Source organism: Protomyctophum bolini (genome assembly GCF_963924005.1).
Source record: "Protomyctophum bolini genome assembly, chromosome: 15".
In the NCBI taxonomy this organism is placed as follows: Eukaryota; Metazoa; Chordata; class Actinopteri; order Myctophiformes; family Myctophidae; genus Protomyctophum; species Protomyctophum bolini.
In genome coordinates this window covers 5,228,381-5,247,479 of record NC_137876.1, presented here as the reverse complement: position 1 = coordinate 5,247,479, position 19,099 = coordinate 5,228,381, and the positions used below count along the sequence as shown (strand labels likewise).

Sequence of the window (19,099 nt, the reverse complement as noted above, 5' to 3'; positions counted from 1 at the left end):
ATGTGTGTGCGTGCGTGGTGGTTCTTACAGACTCGGTGACGGTGGACTTGCTGATCTGGTAGGCTTCGTTGAGGACCTTGTTGTGCAGGTCATCCAGAATGGCGGCAGGATGGCGAATGCTGGCAAAGTGAACCATGGACTCGATGTACCTGAAAGCAAAGCACACCGATTGGTTAACACTGCACCACGTGGGTCCATTTCTGAAGACCTGGCTCCAACTCTAAAATAGCAGATCTACAAGCTCGTAGCTTGTATAACCATCATGCTTGAAACCCCCCAAAAAAAGGGGTTCGCGGCCTTGAACAGGGTTTTTAACCCATTTTGGGTCGGGAACCCCTTTTGGTGTTTTAAGCATTATGTTATACTTTAGCTATTGAAAAATAGCAGATCTACAAGCTCATAGCGCGCCACCGAGTGGCGCGCTACGAGCTTGTAGGTCTGCCATTTTTGAAAAGTCATGAAAATGTGGCGCAAATATTTGAATATATATTTCAGAGCGAACATTTTTAACTAAAATATTTACTTCTGGGGGGTCCCTGGAACTACATATTTTGAGATGGGGGTCCGTGGCTCAATAGAGATAATTCTGGGGGTCCTTGACATGAAAAAGGTTGAGCACCACTGACATAGAAACATGGGTTTTTCAGAAAAATGTTAGGATTTAGAAGCCTTTTTTTAATCGACCTCAGTCCAAAATGGATTAAAAAAAAAGGCGAACTCGGTGCGGAGGGCATTTGAACCCCCCGGGGGGCATCAAAAGGCGCCGTCAGAGGGGTGGAGGAGTGGGTACAGGCTTTAGTTCCGACATACTATTGATCCGAAACATCAGTCCCTAACCTAACCATAACCGCAAGCACGGGAGCAGCGCATGTCGGACCGTCGCATTTTCGTATCGTATTCGCATGTCCCCGCGCTTCGGACACCGGAAAAGCGTGCGCACCCCGGCCGAGTGAGTTGCGGTATACCTGTCGAGGGCCTCGGCCACCAGGGGAGTGAGCACCATGTTGATGGCTCCCTTCACCTCCACGATGGCGGTGGTCCTGGTCTGGGCCAGAGGCTGCTCCATGGTCCAGTCCTCGGTGCTGCTGTCCTCGTCCGTGGTCTCCATGGCCTTCTTGTCCAGAGGAGTGTAGGGGGTGCTGCGGAGACCACCACACACACACACACACACACCTTGATCACACTCAGACACCCACTGTAGGAGCTATCCATGGTGCTGAAGTGTGTAACACTGTGTAGGAGCTACCCATGGTGCTGAAGTGTGTAACACTGTGTAGGAGCTACCCATGGTGCTGAAGTGTGTAACACTGTGTAGGAGCTATCCATGGTGCTGAAGTGTGTAACACTGTAGGAGCTATCAATGGTGCTGAAGTGTGTAACACTGTAGGAGCTATCCAATGTGCTGAAGTGTGTAACGCTGTGTAGGAGCTATCCATGGTGCTGCAGTAACACTGTGTAGGAGCTATCCATGGTGCTGAAGTGTGTAACACTGTGTGGGAGCTATCCATGGTGCTGAAGTGTGTAACACTGTGTAGGAGCTATCCATGGTGTTGAAGTGTGTAACTATGTAGGAGCTATCCATGGTGTTGAAGTGTGTAACTATGTAGGAGCTACCCATGGTGCTGAAGTGTGTAACACTGTGTAGGAGCTATCCATGGTGCTGAAGTGTGTAACACTGTGTAGGAGCTATCCATGGTGCTGAAGTGTGTAACACTGTGTAGGAGCTATCCATGGTGCTGAAGTGTGTAACACTGTAGGCGCTATCCATGGTGCTGAAGTGTGTAACACTGTGTAGGAGCTATCCGTGGTGCTGAATTGTGTAACACTGTAGGAGCTATCCATGGTGCTGAAGTGTGTAACACTGTGTAGGAGCTATCCATGGTGCTGAAGTGTGTAACACTGTGTAGGAGCTATCCATGGTGCTGAAGTGTGTAACACTGTGTAGGAGCTATCCATGGTGCTGAAGTGTGTAACACTGTGTAGGAGCTATCCATGGTGCTGAAGTGTGTAACAATGTGCAGGAGCTATCCATGGTGTTAGCATTATGTTATGCTTTAGCTATTGAAAAATAGCAGATCTACAAGCTCATAGCGCGCCACCGAGTGGTAAGTATTGCAGTTGTTTAACAACTGCAATTTAGATAGATAGATTTTATTTAGGTCATTAAAAGGAATTAAAGGAGTACATACAGACGTACATACATAAAATCCACTAATAACTAGTGGTACCGAAAAGGTGAAGGGTCTAAGGGTCCATCATTTAGCTGGGGACCACCTGGCACCCCCCTCAAGGACCACGGGTGGTCCCCGGACCGCTGTGTCAAGTGGTTAAAGATGCTTGCAGCTTACCCGTTAGGATCTCCCATGAGCTGGATGCCTCTGTCCAATAGAGAGCTGGCTGTGAGGCCCTGCTTCACCACCTGCCAATCACAACGCACAACGACTGTAAACACATTCATATCAATCGAGGCTGCAGAGGACGCAAGCATAAAGTGAGTTTAATGTCGTTGAACATTGTTTAATCAGATAATATGACTTTGCTGTTCGGATGTATTTCGCTGTCAAAGGCCAAGGTTTTAGTGTGTGAACAGGTCTCGTCTAGTCTCACACACAGTCAGGATGTTGGTTTAGTGTGAGAACAGGTCTCGTCTAGTCTCACACACAGTCAGGATGTTGGTTTAGTGTGAGAACAGGTCTCGTCTAGTCTCACACACAGTCAGGATGTTGGTTTAGTGTGTGAACAGGTCTCGTCTAGTCTCACACACAGTCAGGATGTTGGTTTAGTGTGGGAACAGGTCTGGTCTATTCTCACACACAGTCAGGATGTTGGTTTAGTGTGAGAACAGGTCTCGTCTAGTCTCACACACAGTCAGGATGTTGGTTTAGTGTGGGAACAGGTCTGGTCTATTCTCACACACAGTCAGGATGTTGGTTTAGTGTGTGAACAGGTCTGGTCTATTCTCACACACAGTCAGGATGTTGGTTTAGTGTGAGAACAGGTCTCGTCTAATCTCACACACAGTCAGGATGTTGGTTTAGTGTGTGAACAGGTCTGGTCTATTCTCACACACAGTCAGGATGTTGGTTTAGTGTGAGAACAGGTCTCGTCTAATCTCACACACAGTCAGGATGTTGGTTTAGTGTGTGAACAGGTCTCGTCTATTCTCACACACAGTCCCAAGATGTTGGTTTAGTGTGTGAACAGGTCTGGTCTATAGTCTCACACACAGTCAAGATGTTGGTTTCCCGGTCAAACCACTAACCTTAAAGGTAGGAACAGACAGCTGGTCGAAGGAGGTGGAGCTCTCCTCGCTGGTGGGCGTGTCCAGATCCAGGGGGCGGTGCAGAGAGGACTTGGAGGTCCTCTTATTGGTGGGCTGCTTCACGGACCAGTTGGAAACCTGGGGAGCCAGAGTTGTGTTTGTCGGACGAGACAAAATGAAGGGAACACAATGGGACGGTGTCGATAATCGCCTATGGAGGTTTCAGTTGTCGTCGTTGTTGTTGTTTTCGTCGACTAAAACTAAGACGACAAATGTTCGACGACCACCTTTTTCCACTGATGGAAACTAAATGGAAACTAAATGAAAACTAAGCTATGATGACTAAAATTAAGACTGCATGTATTGACAATTTCGTCAACAAATAACTAGACTAAAATGTTGGGAAGGGACTAGTGGACAAGAGATCCATGTATAAGTCAGTTTACACTTGCTTGCATGCTGAAAAGGGCCAATCTACAAGCTCACACCACGTCGCGATGTGATGCGGTGTGAGCTTGTAGATCGGCTATTTTCAGCAAGTGTAAAATCTGCCATTCAAGGCCCGCCAAAACACATTTTGGTCGACTAAAAACTAGACTAAACACTAAACCATCCAGGGTGACTGAAATGTGACTAAAACAAAATGAAGACGTTTCTATAGAGACTATGACTAAAACTAAAATCTAAATTTGGGTCGCCAAATTATCTTGGGGGGGGGGGGTCCCCCAAAAAAAGGAAAATAAAATTGCAACTGAATGGCTGGAACATGGCAACTAAGAGTTTACATAGTACACATAGTGCATGCATAAACTTTCCTTAATGATTAGATCTGGTTTCAGTTATTTTTGCAGTCAGTTTGTATTGGGGGGGGGGGGGGGGGGGGGGGTCGCGAGACAAGGCCAAAGCATTCCCAGGGGTCCCCAGGATAAAAACGTTGAGAACCCCTGTCCTACGCAATGTGTGTAGTAAGCTAGCGGGAGCAGAGAGGCGACAATACTTGGTACAGTGAGAGGTAGTTGTGGTAGTTTCTAGTAGGTAGTTTGTACCTGGCAGTGTGGTGGGTAGTTAGCTAGTCAGTTAGGTAGTGTGCGGGGTATAGTTGTGGTATAGCTCGGTACCCGGTAGTGTGCGGGGTAGTTGTGGTAGTTTCTAGTAGGTAGTTTGTACTTGGCAGTGTGGTGGGTAGTTAGCTAGTCAGTTAGGTAGTGTGCGGGGTAGTTGTGGTAGTTTCTAGTAGGTAGTTTGTACCTGGCAGTGTGGTGGGTAGTTAGCTAGTCAGTTAGGTAGTGTGCGGGGTAGTTGTGGTAGTTTCTAGTAGGTAGTTTGTACCTGGCAGTGTGGTGGGTAGTTAGCTAGTCAGTTAGGTAGTGTGCGGGGTATAGTTGTGGTATAGCTCGGTACCTGGTAGTGGGCCAGGTAGTTGTGGTAGTTTCTAGTAGGTAGTTTGTACCTGGCAGTGTGGTGGGTAGTTAGCTAGTCAGTTAGGTAGTGTGCGGGGTATAGTTGTGGTATAGCTCGGTACCTGGTAGTGTGCGGGGTAGTTGTGGTAGTTTCTAGTAGGTAGTTTGTACCTGGCAGTGTGGTGGGTAGTTAGCTAGTCAGTTAGGTAGTGTGCGGGGTATAGTTGTGGTATAGCTCGGTACCTGGTAGTGTGCGGGGTATAGTTGTGGTATAGCTCGGTACCTGGTAGTGTGCGGGGTAGTTGTGGCATAGCTTGGTACCTGGTAGTGGGCCAGGTAGTTGTGGTAGCAGGCCATGACGTGGGGCTGTCGGGTCACGGGTCCCGGCTCGGCCGTCTTCTCGGCCTCCACGGAGCTCTCCTCCTCCATGGCCAGCGCCGACACGAAGCTGGCCTGGGACGTGTGGCTGGGCAGGGGCTGGGCGGGCAGGGGGGGCAGCATGGGGGGCAGGGGCAGCAGCCGCCCCGGCTCCGTGATCAGCTCTCCGTTCAGCATGTAGGTCAGCGGACCCTCCACGCTGTGGTATATGGAGCTCCGGCTAGGAGTTATAGAGGAATAACTAGGATTAGCACTTTGTACCACGAGCTATACGTCAAAAGCTGTTCAACAGCAAAAATCAATCTGATGTGGTTAAGTGACGCAGATCGATTTGTGAACACAAGATATTAACAACAAATATTTTGAGCAGTTTCTCTGTGGGAACTGGGAGGTGAACGTGATATTGTTCATTTATGTTTTATGTTTCTCTGTGGGAACTGGGAGGTGAACGTGATATTGTTCATTTATGTTTTCGGTGTCTTATAAATCGTAAGGGATGGGTCTATAAGACATGCATGCAGCCATCAAACACGTGAGCGCTGGCATTTCAGGTCTTGAACCTTGAACCCTGACCTGTAGTTCTACATGTGATGAACCTTGAACCCTGACCTGTAGTTATCCATGTGATAGGGCTGAACCTTGAACCCTGACCTGTAGTTCTCCATGTGATAGGGCTGCGTCTGAACCTTGAACCCTGACCTGTAGTTCTCCATGTGATGAACCTTGAACCCTGACCTGTAGTTCTCCATGTGTTGAACCCTGACCTGTAGTTCTCCATGTGATGAACCCTGACCTGTAGTTCTCCATGTGTTGAACCCTGACCTGTAGTTCTCCATGTGATGAACCCTGAACCCTGACATGTAGTTCTCCATGTGATGAACCCTGACCTGTAGTTCTCCATGTGATGAACCCTGACCTGTAGTTCTCCATGTGATGAACCCTGAACCCTGACATGTAGTTCTCCATGTGATGAACCTTGAACCCTGACCTGTAGTTCTCCATGTGATAGGGCTGCGTCTGCGGCTGCTGCATCTGCCGGCGCTTCTTCTTGCGTCCGGGGTAGGTGCCGGGCCCCTCGTCGGCGCTGCTGATGGGCTCGAAGTCCTCGGTGGCGGAGAAGTAGGCCTCGCTGTCGGCCACCGACATGCTGGAGTCGGCCGAGCGGTACTGGTGGAAGGTGTTGGAGTCGGCCGACGGCGTGAACGGGAAGGAGCCGTAGCTGCGGCGCTGCCGCTGCGGCGAGTCCAGCACGTTCTCGTCGCTGCGCGACACCTGGGTGGACACGTGGGAGAAAAACAAGAACTTTTTTAACCCATTTAGACCTACCTTTTTGTGTGACAAAAATTTATTCACTTTTTTTCTGAAAAACCTCATGTTTCTATATCCGTGGTGGTTAATTAATATATTAATGTCGAGGGCCCCAAAAATTATATGTAATATGCCTCCGCCCTCCCATCTGAAAATATGTTGTTCCAGGGACCTCCCCAAAATCAGATTTGAGTTAAAAACGTTCTGAAAAAATATATATTCCAATATATATATATATATATATTCCATTCTCTTGAAACGTTTCCATTTAGTTTTAGTCACATTTTAGTCACCCGGAATGTTTTAGTTAGTTAGTTAGTTAGTCTAGTTTTAGTCGACTAAATAGTCGACTAAATATCATAAGATTTTAGTCAACTAAAATCTAGAGGTGATATAGTCGACTAAAATATATTTTGGCGTGCCTTGATGCCGTCGTAATGGTTGATTTTACACTTTTATTCAAAATTAGTACTAGAGCATGTCTGAAATAAATGTCAGAACTGAAATTGACATGTAAATATGAAGAAAAAAAATGCTTAAACATGTAGCTATAGGTGTAATGTTAACCACTAACCATTATTTTAAACTGTACCTGTTGAATGAAAAATCGTGAAAATGTGTGCAAATCTTTGAATATATATTCTTCCACAGTGATTTTTTTTTTTACTCAAATATTTGCTTCCTGGGGGCTAAATACACCAGTAAGACGCGCAAACGCGGGAAGCGAACGCAGCTCGTACATATTTGGGTTTTTTTAAGATTTTTTTTTAAGTTATTATTTTTTTAAGTTACGTTTTTAACTTAGCCATAACCATATAAGGAGTCCCCAAAGCAGCTATACGTCCAAATATGGAGTGTGTTGCATAAATCACAAACAAATCACTCAGCTCCATAAATGGGCACAAAGGTGAAAAAAAGGGTTTGAGCACCAGTACAAAAAACAACAAAATCAAAAGGAACGGCGCCATATAGAGAACCCACCTCGCCGCTGAACTGCACGCCCACGGACAGCGTGGGCGGCGGCTTGTTGTCGGCGAACACGGCGGCGGACAGGCTCTTGGTGCTGCCCAGGCGTCCGGAGTGCACCGAGGACTGGCGCTTCAGCGGCGAGCGCAGCGGGGAGCGCAGCGACGCGCGCTCCAGGGTGCTGCTTGGAGACACGGAAGAGCCCTCTGGGACCTCGCCTAGGGTGCTGCGCACACACACACACACACACACACACACACACACACACACACAGAAACACACGCACACACACACGCACACACGCACGCACATACACACACACAGAAACACACACACAGTAAAAAAACAGAGGGACTTCAACAAACCACGTGCAACACAGAAACACGCTCAAAAACAAGGAGTTAAATTAATTTCGCTTCTATGCCGCTAAAATGTGGAACGCCCTACCGACGTGCATTAGAACCCATTTTGGGGCGGGAACCCCTTTTGGTGTTAAGCATTATGTTATGCTTTAGCTATTGAAAAATGGCAGATCTACAAGCTCATAGCGCGCCACCGAGTGGCGCGCTACGAGCTTGTAGGTCTGCTATTTCTTTTTTTTTTTAATCGAAGAACCACTGACATAGAAACATAGCTTTTTCAGAAAACTGTCAGGATGGATGTAGAAGACATTTTTTGGAATCTGATCTCAGGTCAGAAAAATCCCCAGACGCCTTCAAAACCTGCGGACGGCTGCCATTTGAAACTGGCCTATGTAAAAAAAAAAAAAGTCCTCCCTTTTCCATACTGTACAATGTACAGTATGGAAATTGAGCCCACTATCGAGCATTTTCTATTATTTTGTGGAAAGACAGGAGAATTCTGAACCAGGATCTTTTTACTAGGGCCTTCAAATACAGTACATTTCCAACAGGCAATTGACCTTTTTACCAATAAAATAATACTTGTAGATCGGCTATTTTCAGCATGCGTAAAATGACTTCTACCGGATCTCTAGTCCACTATAGTCCCTTTATACAGGCCCTACCTCGGAGCCGATCAAATGACGCTATGAAAAACCGACCCCGACGAACAGGAAAAGTTTATGGCGCCTTCTGGAGATTTTGTACTTTTAGTCAAAGTACTGTACATTCTGAATAGAGCGTCGCAGTCCCTCCCCCTTTCAGAACAACGAGTGGCCCAGGAAATGAATCCCAATGCATTTTTCCCCATATAGGCATTTCAAAACGTATTTATTTAAAGACCTTTTAAGCGTCGTACGAAGCCAACTCTTGTCGTGACAAATCATGACAACACACAAAAGATTTCGGGCCAAACAAAGAATTAGAAAGTAGAAAAAAAACGGCAGGTTACACAACACTTTTTTTTGTTGTTTTTCTTCTTTGTAATTATCTGTTTGGTCCAAAATATTGTGTGTGTCGTCACGATTTGTCACGACAAGAGTTGGCCTCGTACGACGCTTACAAGGTCTTTAAATAAATACGTTATGGGAAAAAATGCCATTGGGATTAATTTCCTGGGCCACTCGTCGTTCTGAAAGGGGGAGGGACTGCGACGCTCTATTCCGAACACTCACTCTGCTGCGCTGCTCTTCCCGTTGACGTGGAACACGCCGTGCTCCTCGGCGCCGGGCGAGGGGCTGTTGTCCCTCTCTCCCGCCAGCAGGGGCAGCGCCGCGCTGGACGAGCTGTTCTCCTCCGAGGAGGAGGCGGAGCTGTGGGACCTCTGGGGCACCTGGAGACTCAGGTGGTGCTGCTGCTGCTGTTGTTGTTGTTGTTGTTGTGATTGGCCTCTGCGTTCGGGCAGCTCAGGAGGAAGACCGGGGGAGTGGGTGTCCCTCTTCACAGCGACTCCATGACCTGAACAAAACACACACACCTCGTATTAGTGTTGCCGGGCAGAAACCTACCTAAATCTTCATCTTTTTTTTTTTTTTTTTTTTTTTTTTTTTAATACTGTTTTTATTAGGCATTTTTGTTCGACAATTTCAGATTAGACAGTTTTAAGTAATTCAGTTAAAATAAAAATGAAAAAAATAACAGGCAATGTAAATGTTCCACATACAGTATAATAAAAAGACATAAGTGTGATAATCATGAAAAAACAAAAAACAGTTAAACAATGACAAGTGTGAACAGACAAACAAAACAGACAACAGGACAGACACTCTTGCTCTCAAACTTCCAACATTGAATTAAGTAAATTAGACATTCTTTTTTTTAAATAATAAAAAATAAAATAAAGAAAAAACACTCAGTTCCTTTTCCTTCAGTTCCTTTTCTTTCTTTCCAATTTTCTATTGTGCTATCTATTGTGTAGGAGGGGTTAGCGTGCACCTATTAAAATATTCGATGAAGGGTTGCCATGTCTGGTAGAACCTATCTTCACTCCCTCTCAATTCAAACTTAATCTTTTCCAATTGTAAGTAATGCATAACATCTTTCATCAGTGAAGTGTGAGTTGGAACGTGTGCTTGTTTCCAATTCAACAGTATCAGTCTGCGAGCCAGTAGAGTCACATATTTTACCATGTTATATTGGAAAGTAGACAATTTGACCCCGGGCCCTGTGACTCCCATAATTGCTGTCAGTGGATCCGGGTCAAAAGGTCTTTCAACAATGTCTGACAGTGATTTAAATATACTTTGCCAATAAGATCTTAGTTTTGTGCAATGCCAGAACATATGAGCTAGAGTGGCCGGCGATTGGCCACATCTGTCGCAGGCTGGATTCACATTTGGATACATTCTGTTGAGTTTTTCCTTTGACAAATGTAATCTGTGTAATATTTTAAACTGTATAAGACCGTGCCTGGCGCATACTGAAGAAGAGTGCACAAACTTTTGAGATGTAGACCATTGCTCGTCAGTGATAGATATTCCTAAGTCGTTTTCCCAAGCAGTTTTTAAATGCTCCAAGGAGGCATTATTATCCAAACATGAGAGAGAGTTATAAATAATAGAAACACCTCCTTTGAGCAGTGGGTCAGGTAGAAATATAGATTCCATTGATGAGTTGGGAGGTATGTTTGGAAATGAATCAGTGTGTTGTGTTAAAAAATGTCGTATCTGTAGAAATCTAAAGAAATGTGATTGGGGTAAATTGAATTTGCGTCGTATTTGTTCAAAGGTCGGAAATAACCCATCAATATAAAGATCTTTGAAGGAGTGAATACCATTTCTATGCCATACTTTAAATAACGAGTCAGAGAGGGACGGTAAAAAAGCATGGTTAGCGACCAGTGGTGCGCGCACAGAGCCCGGGTGCCAACCGAAATGCCTTCGTATTGAGAGCCAAATTTTGAGAGAATGCGAGACTATGGAGTTCTTTGGCAACTTAGTATATCTTGAGGCCACTGGGGAAAAGATTAAAGCTGACAACGATGTTGGGGGACAACATTGACCTTCAATAAATGCCCATGTAGGCAATTGATCTTGGAGCCAAAATGAGAGTGCACGTAAATTACACGCCCAGTAATAGAGTTTGAAGTTAGGTAATGCCATTCCGCCATCTGATTTAGGCCTCTGCAAAAAATCCTTCTTTATTCGAGGGTGTTTCTTATCCCAAATGAACTTGGAGATAATTTTATCCAGATTCTTAAAAAAAGTGTTGTTAACAAAAATTGGAATACATTGAAATAGAAACAGATATTTAGGGAGGACATTCATTTTAATTATATTAATTCGGCCGGCAAGTGAGATAGGAAGGTTCGACCATTTCGTTAAGTCTTGTTCAGTACGTTCAAAAAGTTTTGTATGGTTTTGCTTGAGCAAGTCATTAAGTGCTTTGGTTACTATGATTCCTAAATATCGAAAGCTGGTTGTAACATTAAATGGGTGGGAGCCAAAAGTTTGATTGCCTTGTGTATTGATAGGAAATAAAACGCTTTTGGAAACGTTGACTTTATACCCCGAAACCCTGCCAAAACTCTCCAAGGTGGACATGATACTAGGAATTGATGTGGACGGTTTGGATATGTATAATAATAAATCGTCAGCGTAAAGTGAAACTTTATGCTCTCTATCTCCTCTGAAGATACCAGTGTAGGTGTCTGAAGCACGCAACGCAATTGCAAGCGGCTCAATAGATAAGGCAAAGAGCAGTGGTGAGAGAGGGCAGCCTTGTCTGGTCGAGCGATTCAAAGGGAAGTTTTCAGACCTGTATCCGTTTGTTTGTACAGAAGCTAATGGAGAAGCATAAAGTAGTTTAACCCAGGAAGTGAAGGTTGGACCAAACCCAAATTTTGACAGGGTCGAGAGGAGGAAGTCCCACTCTACCCTATCAAAGGCCTTCTCGGCGTCAAGAGATAACAGTATTTCTGTATCTTGGGGGGTGCTACTGGGAGAATATATAATGTTGAATAGGCGTCTAAGATTAAAAAATAGATGTCTATCTTTTATAAACCCCGTTTGATCAGTATGTATCACAGTTGGGAGCACTTTTTCCAAGCGTGTAGCCACAACTTTTGCTAAAATTTTAGCATCAACATTCAAAAGACTCAGAGGCCTGTATGAACCTGGATTAAGCGGGTCTTTATCCTTTTTAAGTAGAACAGAGATGCTAGCTTGGTAGAAAGTTGGTGGGAGGTGGCCGGCGTTGAGAGATTCATTAAACACTTTAAGTAAAAGGGGAGATATGAGTTCAGTAAATGTCTTGTAAAATTCAGAGGTATAGCCATCGGGTCCTGGGGCTTTTGAGCACTGCATTTGCGAGATTGCCTGATGTATTTCATCTAAAGTAATAGCTCTTTCAAGTTGAACCTTATGTTGTTGACTAATGGAAGGTATGTTTAAATTTTCTGAAAAAGTATCAATCAAATTAGAATCTCCTAGTGATTCCGAAGTATACAAATCTGAATAAAAGCGTTTAAATACATCATTAATTTCCTGCTGATTAATAGTAGTTTGACCAGTGTTTGTATGGATCTCTGTAATTAATCTAGAAGCAGCTGATTCCCTAATTTGAAGTGCAAGTATTTTGCCCGCCTTATCCCCATGTTCATAAAACCTATGGCGTGACCGTGTCATCAAATTAGTTGTCTCATTTGTGGATAGGAGATTGAATTCGGCTTGAGTCGAGACCCTTTCTCTGTATAATTCAGGAGAAGGAGATTCTGCATACTGTAGGTCTACTTCAAGTAATCGATCAGTCAGAGCTTTGCCTTGTTCCTTACGTAGACGGGAGATTAAAGCCTGTCGTGAAATAAGCTGCCCCCGTATATACGCTTTAAGTGCTTCCCATAGTGTACTTCTTGATACATCGGGTGTGTCGTTTGTAGAGAGATAGAACTGTATTTGGGTTTTAATATCATCCACACACCCTTGCCTAGTTATTAGTGTGTTATCAAATCTCCAAGTCCTGGCCATATGTCTGTTCTGAAATGCTAGTTTGAGGACTAGGGGACTATGATCGGATATTACAATTGCTTCATACTCACAGTGTCTTATTGAGGGAAGAAGTTTTGAATCTATAAGGAAGTAATCTAATCTTGTGAAAGTGTGATGTACAGAAGAAAAAAACGAATATTTACGTTGAGCTGGATTTAAGAATCTCCATGGATCTGATAATTTAAATGTGTCCATGAATGTATTCACTATTTTAGCTGATTTAGTCAGAGTATAGGGTCTATGTGAAGATCTATCAAGCGTAGGATGAAGAATAAAATTCAGATCTCCACCTAAGATCAATTGGTGAGTGTCAAGGTCAGGCAAAGTAGCCAAAAAAGAAGATATGAATCGTTCATCGTCATGATTAGGGGCGTAGATATTAGCCAGAACAATAGGACAATTATAAAGCTTTCCAGTAACTATAATATATCTGCCGTGTAGGTCTTGGATAGTTTTATTTAGTATAAAAGGAATGTTCTTGTTTATAAGTATTGCTGTGCCCCTGGATTTGAAATTGAAATGGGAGTGAAATATTTGGCCTACCCAATTTCTTCGTAGGCGGTTATGATCCTGATTCCGTAAGTGAGTCTCCTGTAAAAAAGCAATTTCTGTCCCCAGCTTCTTTAAATGAGCCAATACATTGCCACGTTTCACCGCTCCATTCAGACCTCTACAGTTCCAAGTAGTGTATTGAACCAAGCTTTCCCCTCTTACAATATTAGAATTTGGAATAGAATTAGCCATTGTATAAATCAGGAATTAATATAAAAAAAGGACTGAGTGTAAATGCCGACATCAATCTGAATTCGGAATAGAAGTGCAAGAGAACAAAAACAAAAACAGAGAAACACAAAAACACATTAAAACAACAAACGGGAGAAACCCCAAAACCCTCCATGCCTGCTCTCAAATAGCAGTCACAGAAGAAAAAGCCTAAGCTAACCAGCTTTCTATGTCTAAGACACAAGCAGCTATAGTGAAAATAGAGAAACAAAAAAAAACTACAATGGGAAGACCTTAGCTAACCGTCCATTGTTATGTATTAAATAAAATGAAAAGATACAATCTTATTTTGAACCAAAACAACCAGATGATCATTACTCTCACTCACATACACACACACACACACACACACACACACACACACACACACACACACACACACACACACATCCCCGCATAAACATATCCCTGCACTTATATACATGTATTAATATATAAATACAATTTAACGTTCAAATAAAGAGGGGTATACAAACAAAGACAGACACAAAAAACACACAATCCACATTCAAACAGACAGACACAAACCACAGTCAGTGCAACTTAGTTCACAAAAACCAAGGAAAAACAAACCAATTTGTATATATATATGCATACACACATACGCATGAACACATACTTTCACAAGAAAATAAATGAAAAAATGAAAAATCCCTCATCCTAACTATAAAGTAACAACTTTTCCCACTTTTGTTTGCTCAAAAGTATTTTTTAGCAAATGATATCTTTTAAAACCATAATGTTGGCAATAAAATGGATCTAAAGAGGAATGTAAAGAACTCAAGGCAACCTCCTCATATCCAAAACGGCAGAAGTGGAGGCGAATCTCACTCATATAACCATAGTTACGTTCGTAACTTAACGTCTCTCCCTCCCCTCCCTCACTACATTACAAACGACGTCCTTTTTGTCCCTCGAGGCGCACCGTAGGTTGCTAGCGTCATAGTACACAAAATGGCGGCCTCCATGGAGGCTACATGACAACAACAGCAATAGCAAGGATGCTAGCACTTGTACTAAACAAGATAACAAATGCACCGCAGGTCGCGAACGCAGTGCTACAGTGGACAAAAATAAATAAAACAGAAATGGCGGCCTCCATGGTGACTCCATAATAGCATCATTAGCAAAGCTGCTATATACTGACACTAGTAATGTAAACTATAACCCCGTCTTTTAGACTGATAATACGAATGATCAAATACAATAACCATAAAAAAATAAAATAAAAAATAAATTCAATAGATAAACAAAGTAGAATTATTACGGTGTTTATGTGCATTCCAAGCATTAAAGGGATAAAGTTAGTCTTAGTAGTAGCTTTCGCCAGATCCCTTTCACACAAACATTACCTTCTTTTTAAAGTTGAGCGTGAATTTGTCATCGTTGTATCCATGTAGTAATGATAGTGGAGGGTGTGCAGACAGAGTAATGACCACGGGGAGAAAGCAAGTCTGTGATCATTGTTCAGGGTGTATGTCCCGGCCAGCTAGTCTTCTGCAGGCTCCCCATCGGCTGTAACAGTCGGTGCTGCCGCGGATGCTATTTTCTTTTGATAGAATTCTTCGGCTGCTTCAGGAGAGTTGAGAGAGTACCGGATCCCGTCCAATGTTATTGTGAATCTGGCCGGGTGATATAGACTGTAATCGAGGCCCGGGAGACGGCGTTTAGCTTCGCGCAACTTGGTCTTAATCGGGCCATACGTTGCGCGAAGTTTTGTAATCACTTGGGGCACGTCTGGATGAATAAACACTGGAGAGCCGTTGTAGCGTAGGCTGCCTTGTCTTCTGGACAGCTGCAGGATCTTTTCCTTGTCAGAGAAATAGTGTAGACGTAGTATCATGATGCGAGGTCTGTCCTTCTTATCATTTGACTTTGCCCCTAGTCTGTGACAGCGGTCAACAACGATGGGGTTCTGGAAGTTCTCAGCACCGAGCACCGTAGGGAAGAAGTTGGCTGCGAACCCAACCGGGTCACCTGCTTCAGAATTTTCAGCTATGTTGAATAAAATTAGGTTCTGTCTACGGCTTCTGCATTCTAAATCTAAACATTTCTCCTGTAAGACTTTGTTCTCCTTTGCCATCGAGCCCAGTGAATGTTCCAGTACAGCAACACGGTCCATAGTATCACTCAGAGATCTCCCCATGTCTGACTGCTCCGAAGCTAACTCTGTGTGCTTGGAAGACAGCGAGGTGAGGTCTTGTGCTATTTCCGAGCGAATGGAGGCATATTCTGCTTTTGCCTCTTCACGGAGTGCTGTGATATCGTTTTTGATTTCTTGCCGTATGGTTGCTATTTCAGTTTTTATCTCACGGAGCCCTGCCTCCCGAGACGATTGCAGCTCCGCTCTCAGCATGGCGAGGGAGAGAGGTTGCTTGTCGGGGTCCATTGCGCCGGGAGGGTTTGTCTCGGTTGTAGTTTTAGGAAGCTGCGATTTAGTTGACCTCAGTTCCATATACTTATTTGTACTTTAACTAGTTGCACGTGTAGTTTGACATAAAAGTGGCAGTTTTGGTCAAATCAAACTTGAATAAATGATAAAACTTAGACGGAGCACTTAATCATGCGACTACTCCATCTGGGCGGAAGCGGAAGTCGGTTCTAAATCTTCATCTTTCCCTCAAAAAATGGAAATCACTTGCATCGTTTAAAACAGGCCTGGAAAATCCACCTTTCAACAGGCCCCAAGGGGGAGGAAATGTTCACCTTAGAAGGGTTTATATTCAACTGGGGCCAGATGTGGCCCCGCGGAGCGCCCCCCCTCTAGTGGCCCTTGGGACAATTTTGAGGGAGCTAATGAAATTTACAGGTATGGTGTGTGCGATATATGAAGTGTGAGTTTATCATAATGACTGCAATCCTTCGTCGTGTGTGTGTGTGTGTTTTCAGCTGGTGCTCGTTGACGCTCGTCAGTTAACCCATTCTGAACGGGAACCCATTTTGGTGTTAGCATCATGTTATGCTTTACCTATTGAAAAATAGCAGATCTACAAGCTCATAGCGCGCCACCGAGTGGCGCGCTACCGAGTGGCGCGCTACGAGCTTGTAGGTCTGCTATTTTTGAAAAATAGAACGACTGACATTTTTTTTTTAGAATCTGATCTCGGGTCAGAATGGGTTAACACAATCAGTGCGTGCGTGCGTCAGTGCAGTACCGTCCACCAGTCTGGGGGTCTCCTTGGTGATGATCCACTCTCCGGGGCTGAGCAGACTCTGGCCGTAGCACATGGCGTCCGACTGGCCAGCGCTGCTGCTGGCGCTGGAGAAGGCCGAGGAGGACGAGGGCGTCATGGCCTCCTCCAGGCGGAAGAAGTCCAGCCCCCCGCCGCTGCTGCTGCCCCCGAAGAACCTGCAGCCCCCCAGGCAGCCGCAGCGGTTCCGGCCGCCACCACCACCACCGCCGCCGCCGCGTTTGGACCTGGTGGTGCCGGGCGGGTCGTCCGGCCACAGGAACCACAGCCTGCCGGAGAGAGAGAGAGAGAGAGAGAGAGAGACAATGATGCAGTGTTTTTTTTGGCAGCAAATTTAGCTTTTCAGTTTTAGTCATTAGTCTCTTGAATGGTTTTAATTTCGTTTTTTTAAGTCACATTTTAGTCACCTGGAATGTTTTTGTGTCTAGTTTTTGTCGACAAAATCTACAGTTGATTGAGTCGACAAAAATTTCGGCGGATCTTGATGGTAAAATTTGGTAAATGGTGCATTTACTGTATATAGCGCCTTTATCCAAGTCGCCTTACATAGATTGTGCATTACATTCACCCATTCACACACACACACACACACACATTCACACACTGATGGTGGCGGAAACCATGCAAGGCACCAACCATGAGCACATCAGGAGCCATTGGGGGTTCAGTGTCTTGCTCAAGGACACTTCGACACTAACTCTGGGGGAGCCCACAGGGTTCCAACTTCGAACTGGCAACCTTGCGGTCACCGCCGTCGTAATGACTGATTTAACACTTGCTGAAAATAGCAGGTCTACAAGCTTGTAGATCTGCTATGCTCAGCATGAAACCAAGTGTAAAATGACTTGTCTTTTATTTATACTGGATCTTGTCCACTAGCCCCTTCCTAACATTTTAGTCTACTTTTATTTGTGGACGAAATTGTCAATATATTTAGTCGTGGTTTTAGTCATCATAGCTTAGTTTTTCCACCAGTGAAAAAAGGTAGTCGACGATCATTTTTCGCCTTAGTCGACGAAATCAACACTGTGATTATGATAATGATCAGCGCTGATGTCGTCGACTAAAACTATGACTAAAACCTTTTTCTGCACTGATGAAATACTAAGTAAGAACTAAGCCATGACGACTAAAACTATGACCAAATAATACTGCCAATTTCGTCAAACTAATAAAAACTAGACTAAGACGTTAGGGAGAAGACATCATTACCCGTTACAGGTTGCGGTCGGGTGTTGCACTCTAAAAACAGCCGATCTACAAGCTCACGACGTGTCGTGCTGCGAGCCTGCGACGCGTTGTTGAGCTTGTAGCTCTGCTACTTTCAGCATGCAACCAGCTGTAAGATAATGCCAGTACGACGAAAACAAAATCGTACGATATTCAGTCTACAAAAACTAGACTAACACTAAAACATGTCCGGTGACAAAAGTAGGACTAAAACAAAATGGGAGATGGAGTCTATCCCCGTTACAATGCGCCACACCTACCATCAGCTCCCAATACTTCTGAGGTGGAGCGGCCACACCTACCATCAGCTCCCAATACTTCTGAGGTGGAGCGGCCACACCTACCATCAGCTCCCAATACTTCCCACACGACTTGCCGCACCCCAAGCCGTGCTACTCATACGGGATCAAACCCATGACCTTGTGGTCCAAAGGCGAGAGCTCTACCGACTGAGCTTTACCCGGACACAATGAAAGCGAGACTTTTATCTGAAAATATGCCGTAACAAAATCAAAACACTGGCCCCAAACCGCTGTGTCAGACGCGGTCCACTGGGGGGCGCTGCAGGCTCCTACCTCTTGGTCTGGGCGTCGTGGAGCTCCAGGAAGTGCCTCTGGACCTCGCACTTGGCCGGGTGGTCGGCCGCCAGCGCCATGTCGGCCGTGATCAGGTTGAAGTTGACCGAGCCGGCCTCCAGCCAGAAGGAGCGCCGCAGCACAGGGGGGTGAGCCGCGCCCACGCCTGCGGAAGCACAAACACCAGATCCCAGATCAGCGTTCAGTGGTGGAGAGAGTTAATAAGCTCTGCACGGGCCTAAAATATAGGCCCTGGCCCGGCCCGGGGCCCGTGGAGTTAAGGCCCGGCCCTAAGCCTGTTGGCCCGACATATTTATTTTAATTATTTCTAGCATGCGCGCCGCCATCGCGGTCGCTCTATTGGTGCACGGACGCAGCAGCAGCAGCTACTCACTCACAGCTGCACTATCTGGAGCTCTGATAAACCCACATTAAGGAACAAGAAGTCAATAACACACAGACGTCACACTAAAAAGTAGCCTACTTGCGATGCAAAAACGCTAATCCACGCCTTTGTTTTTTCTCGGCTTGACTACTGCAATGCACTTTTTTCAGGACTGCCTAAGAAAACAACTGACAGATTACAACGTGTCCAAAATGCAGCAGCCAGAGTTTTAACT

General features: G+C 44.8%; 1 protein-coding gene across 1 annotated transcript in view; it reads right to left on the bottom strand.

Moving 5' to 3' along the window:
* kiaa1109 (KIAA1109) overlaps positions 1 to 19,099 on the bottom strand; it is a 164,362-nt gene that overhangs the window by 111,011 nt on the left and 34,252 nt on the right. The window contains exons 26-35 of the mRNA XM_080784482.1: positions 18,480 to 18,645; positions 16,639 to 16,943; positions 8,891 to 9,173; positions 7,330 to 7,540; positions 6,029 to 6,312; positions 4,984 to 5,260; positions 3,263 to 3,400; positions 2,349 to 2,419; positions 966 to 1,139; positions 29 to 149 (exon numbers count right to left, since the gene is read on the bottom strand). Coding sequence (XP_080640608.1) covers positions 29 to 149; positions 966 to 1,139; positions 2,349 to 2,419; positions 3,263 to 3,400; positions 4,984 to 5,260; positions 6,029 to 6,312; positions 7,330 to 7,540; positions 8,891 to 9,173; positions 16,639 to 16,943; positions 18,480 to 18,645 — 2,030 coding nt within the window. The remainder of the gene's footprint in view (positions 1 to 28; positions 150 to 965; positions 1,140 to 2,348; positions 2,420 to 3,262; positions 3,401 to 4,983; positions 5,261 to 6,028; positions 6,313 to 7,329; positions 7,541 to 8,890; positions 9,174 to 16,638; positions 16,944 to 18,479; positions 18,646 to 19,099) is intronic.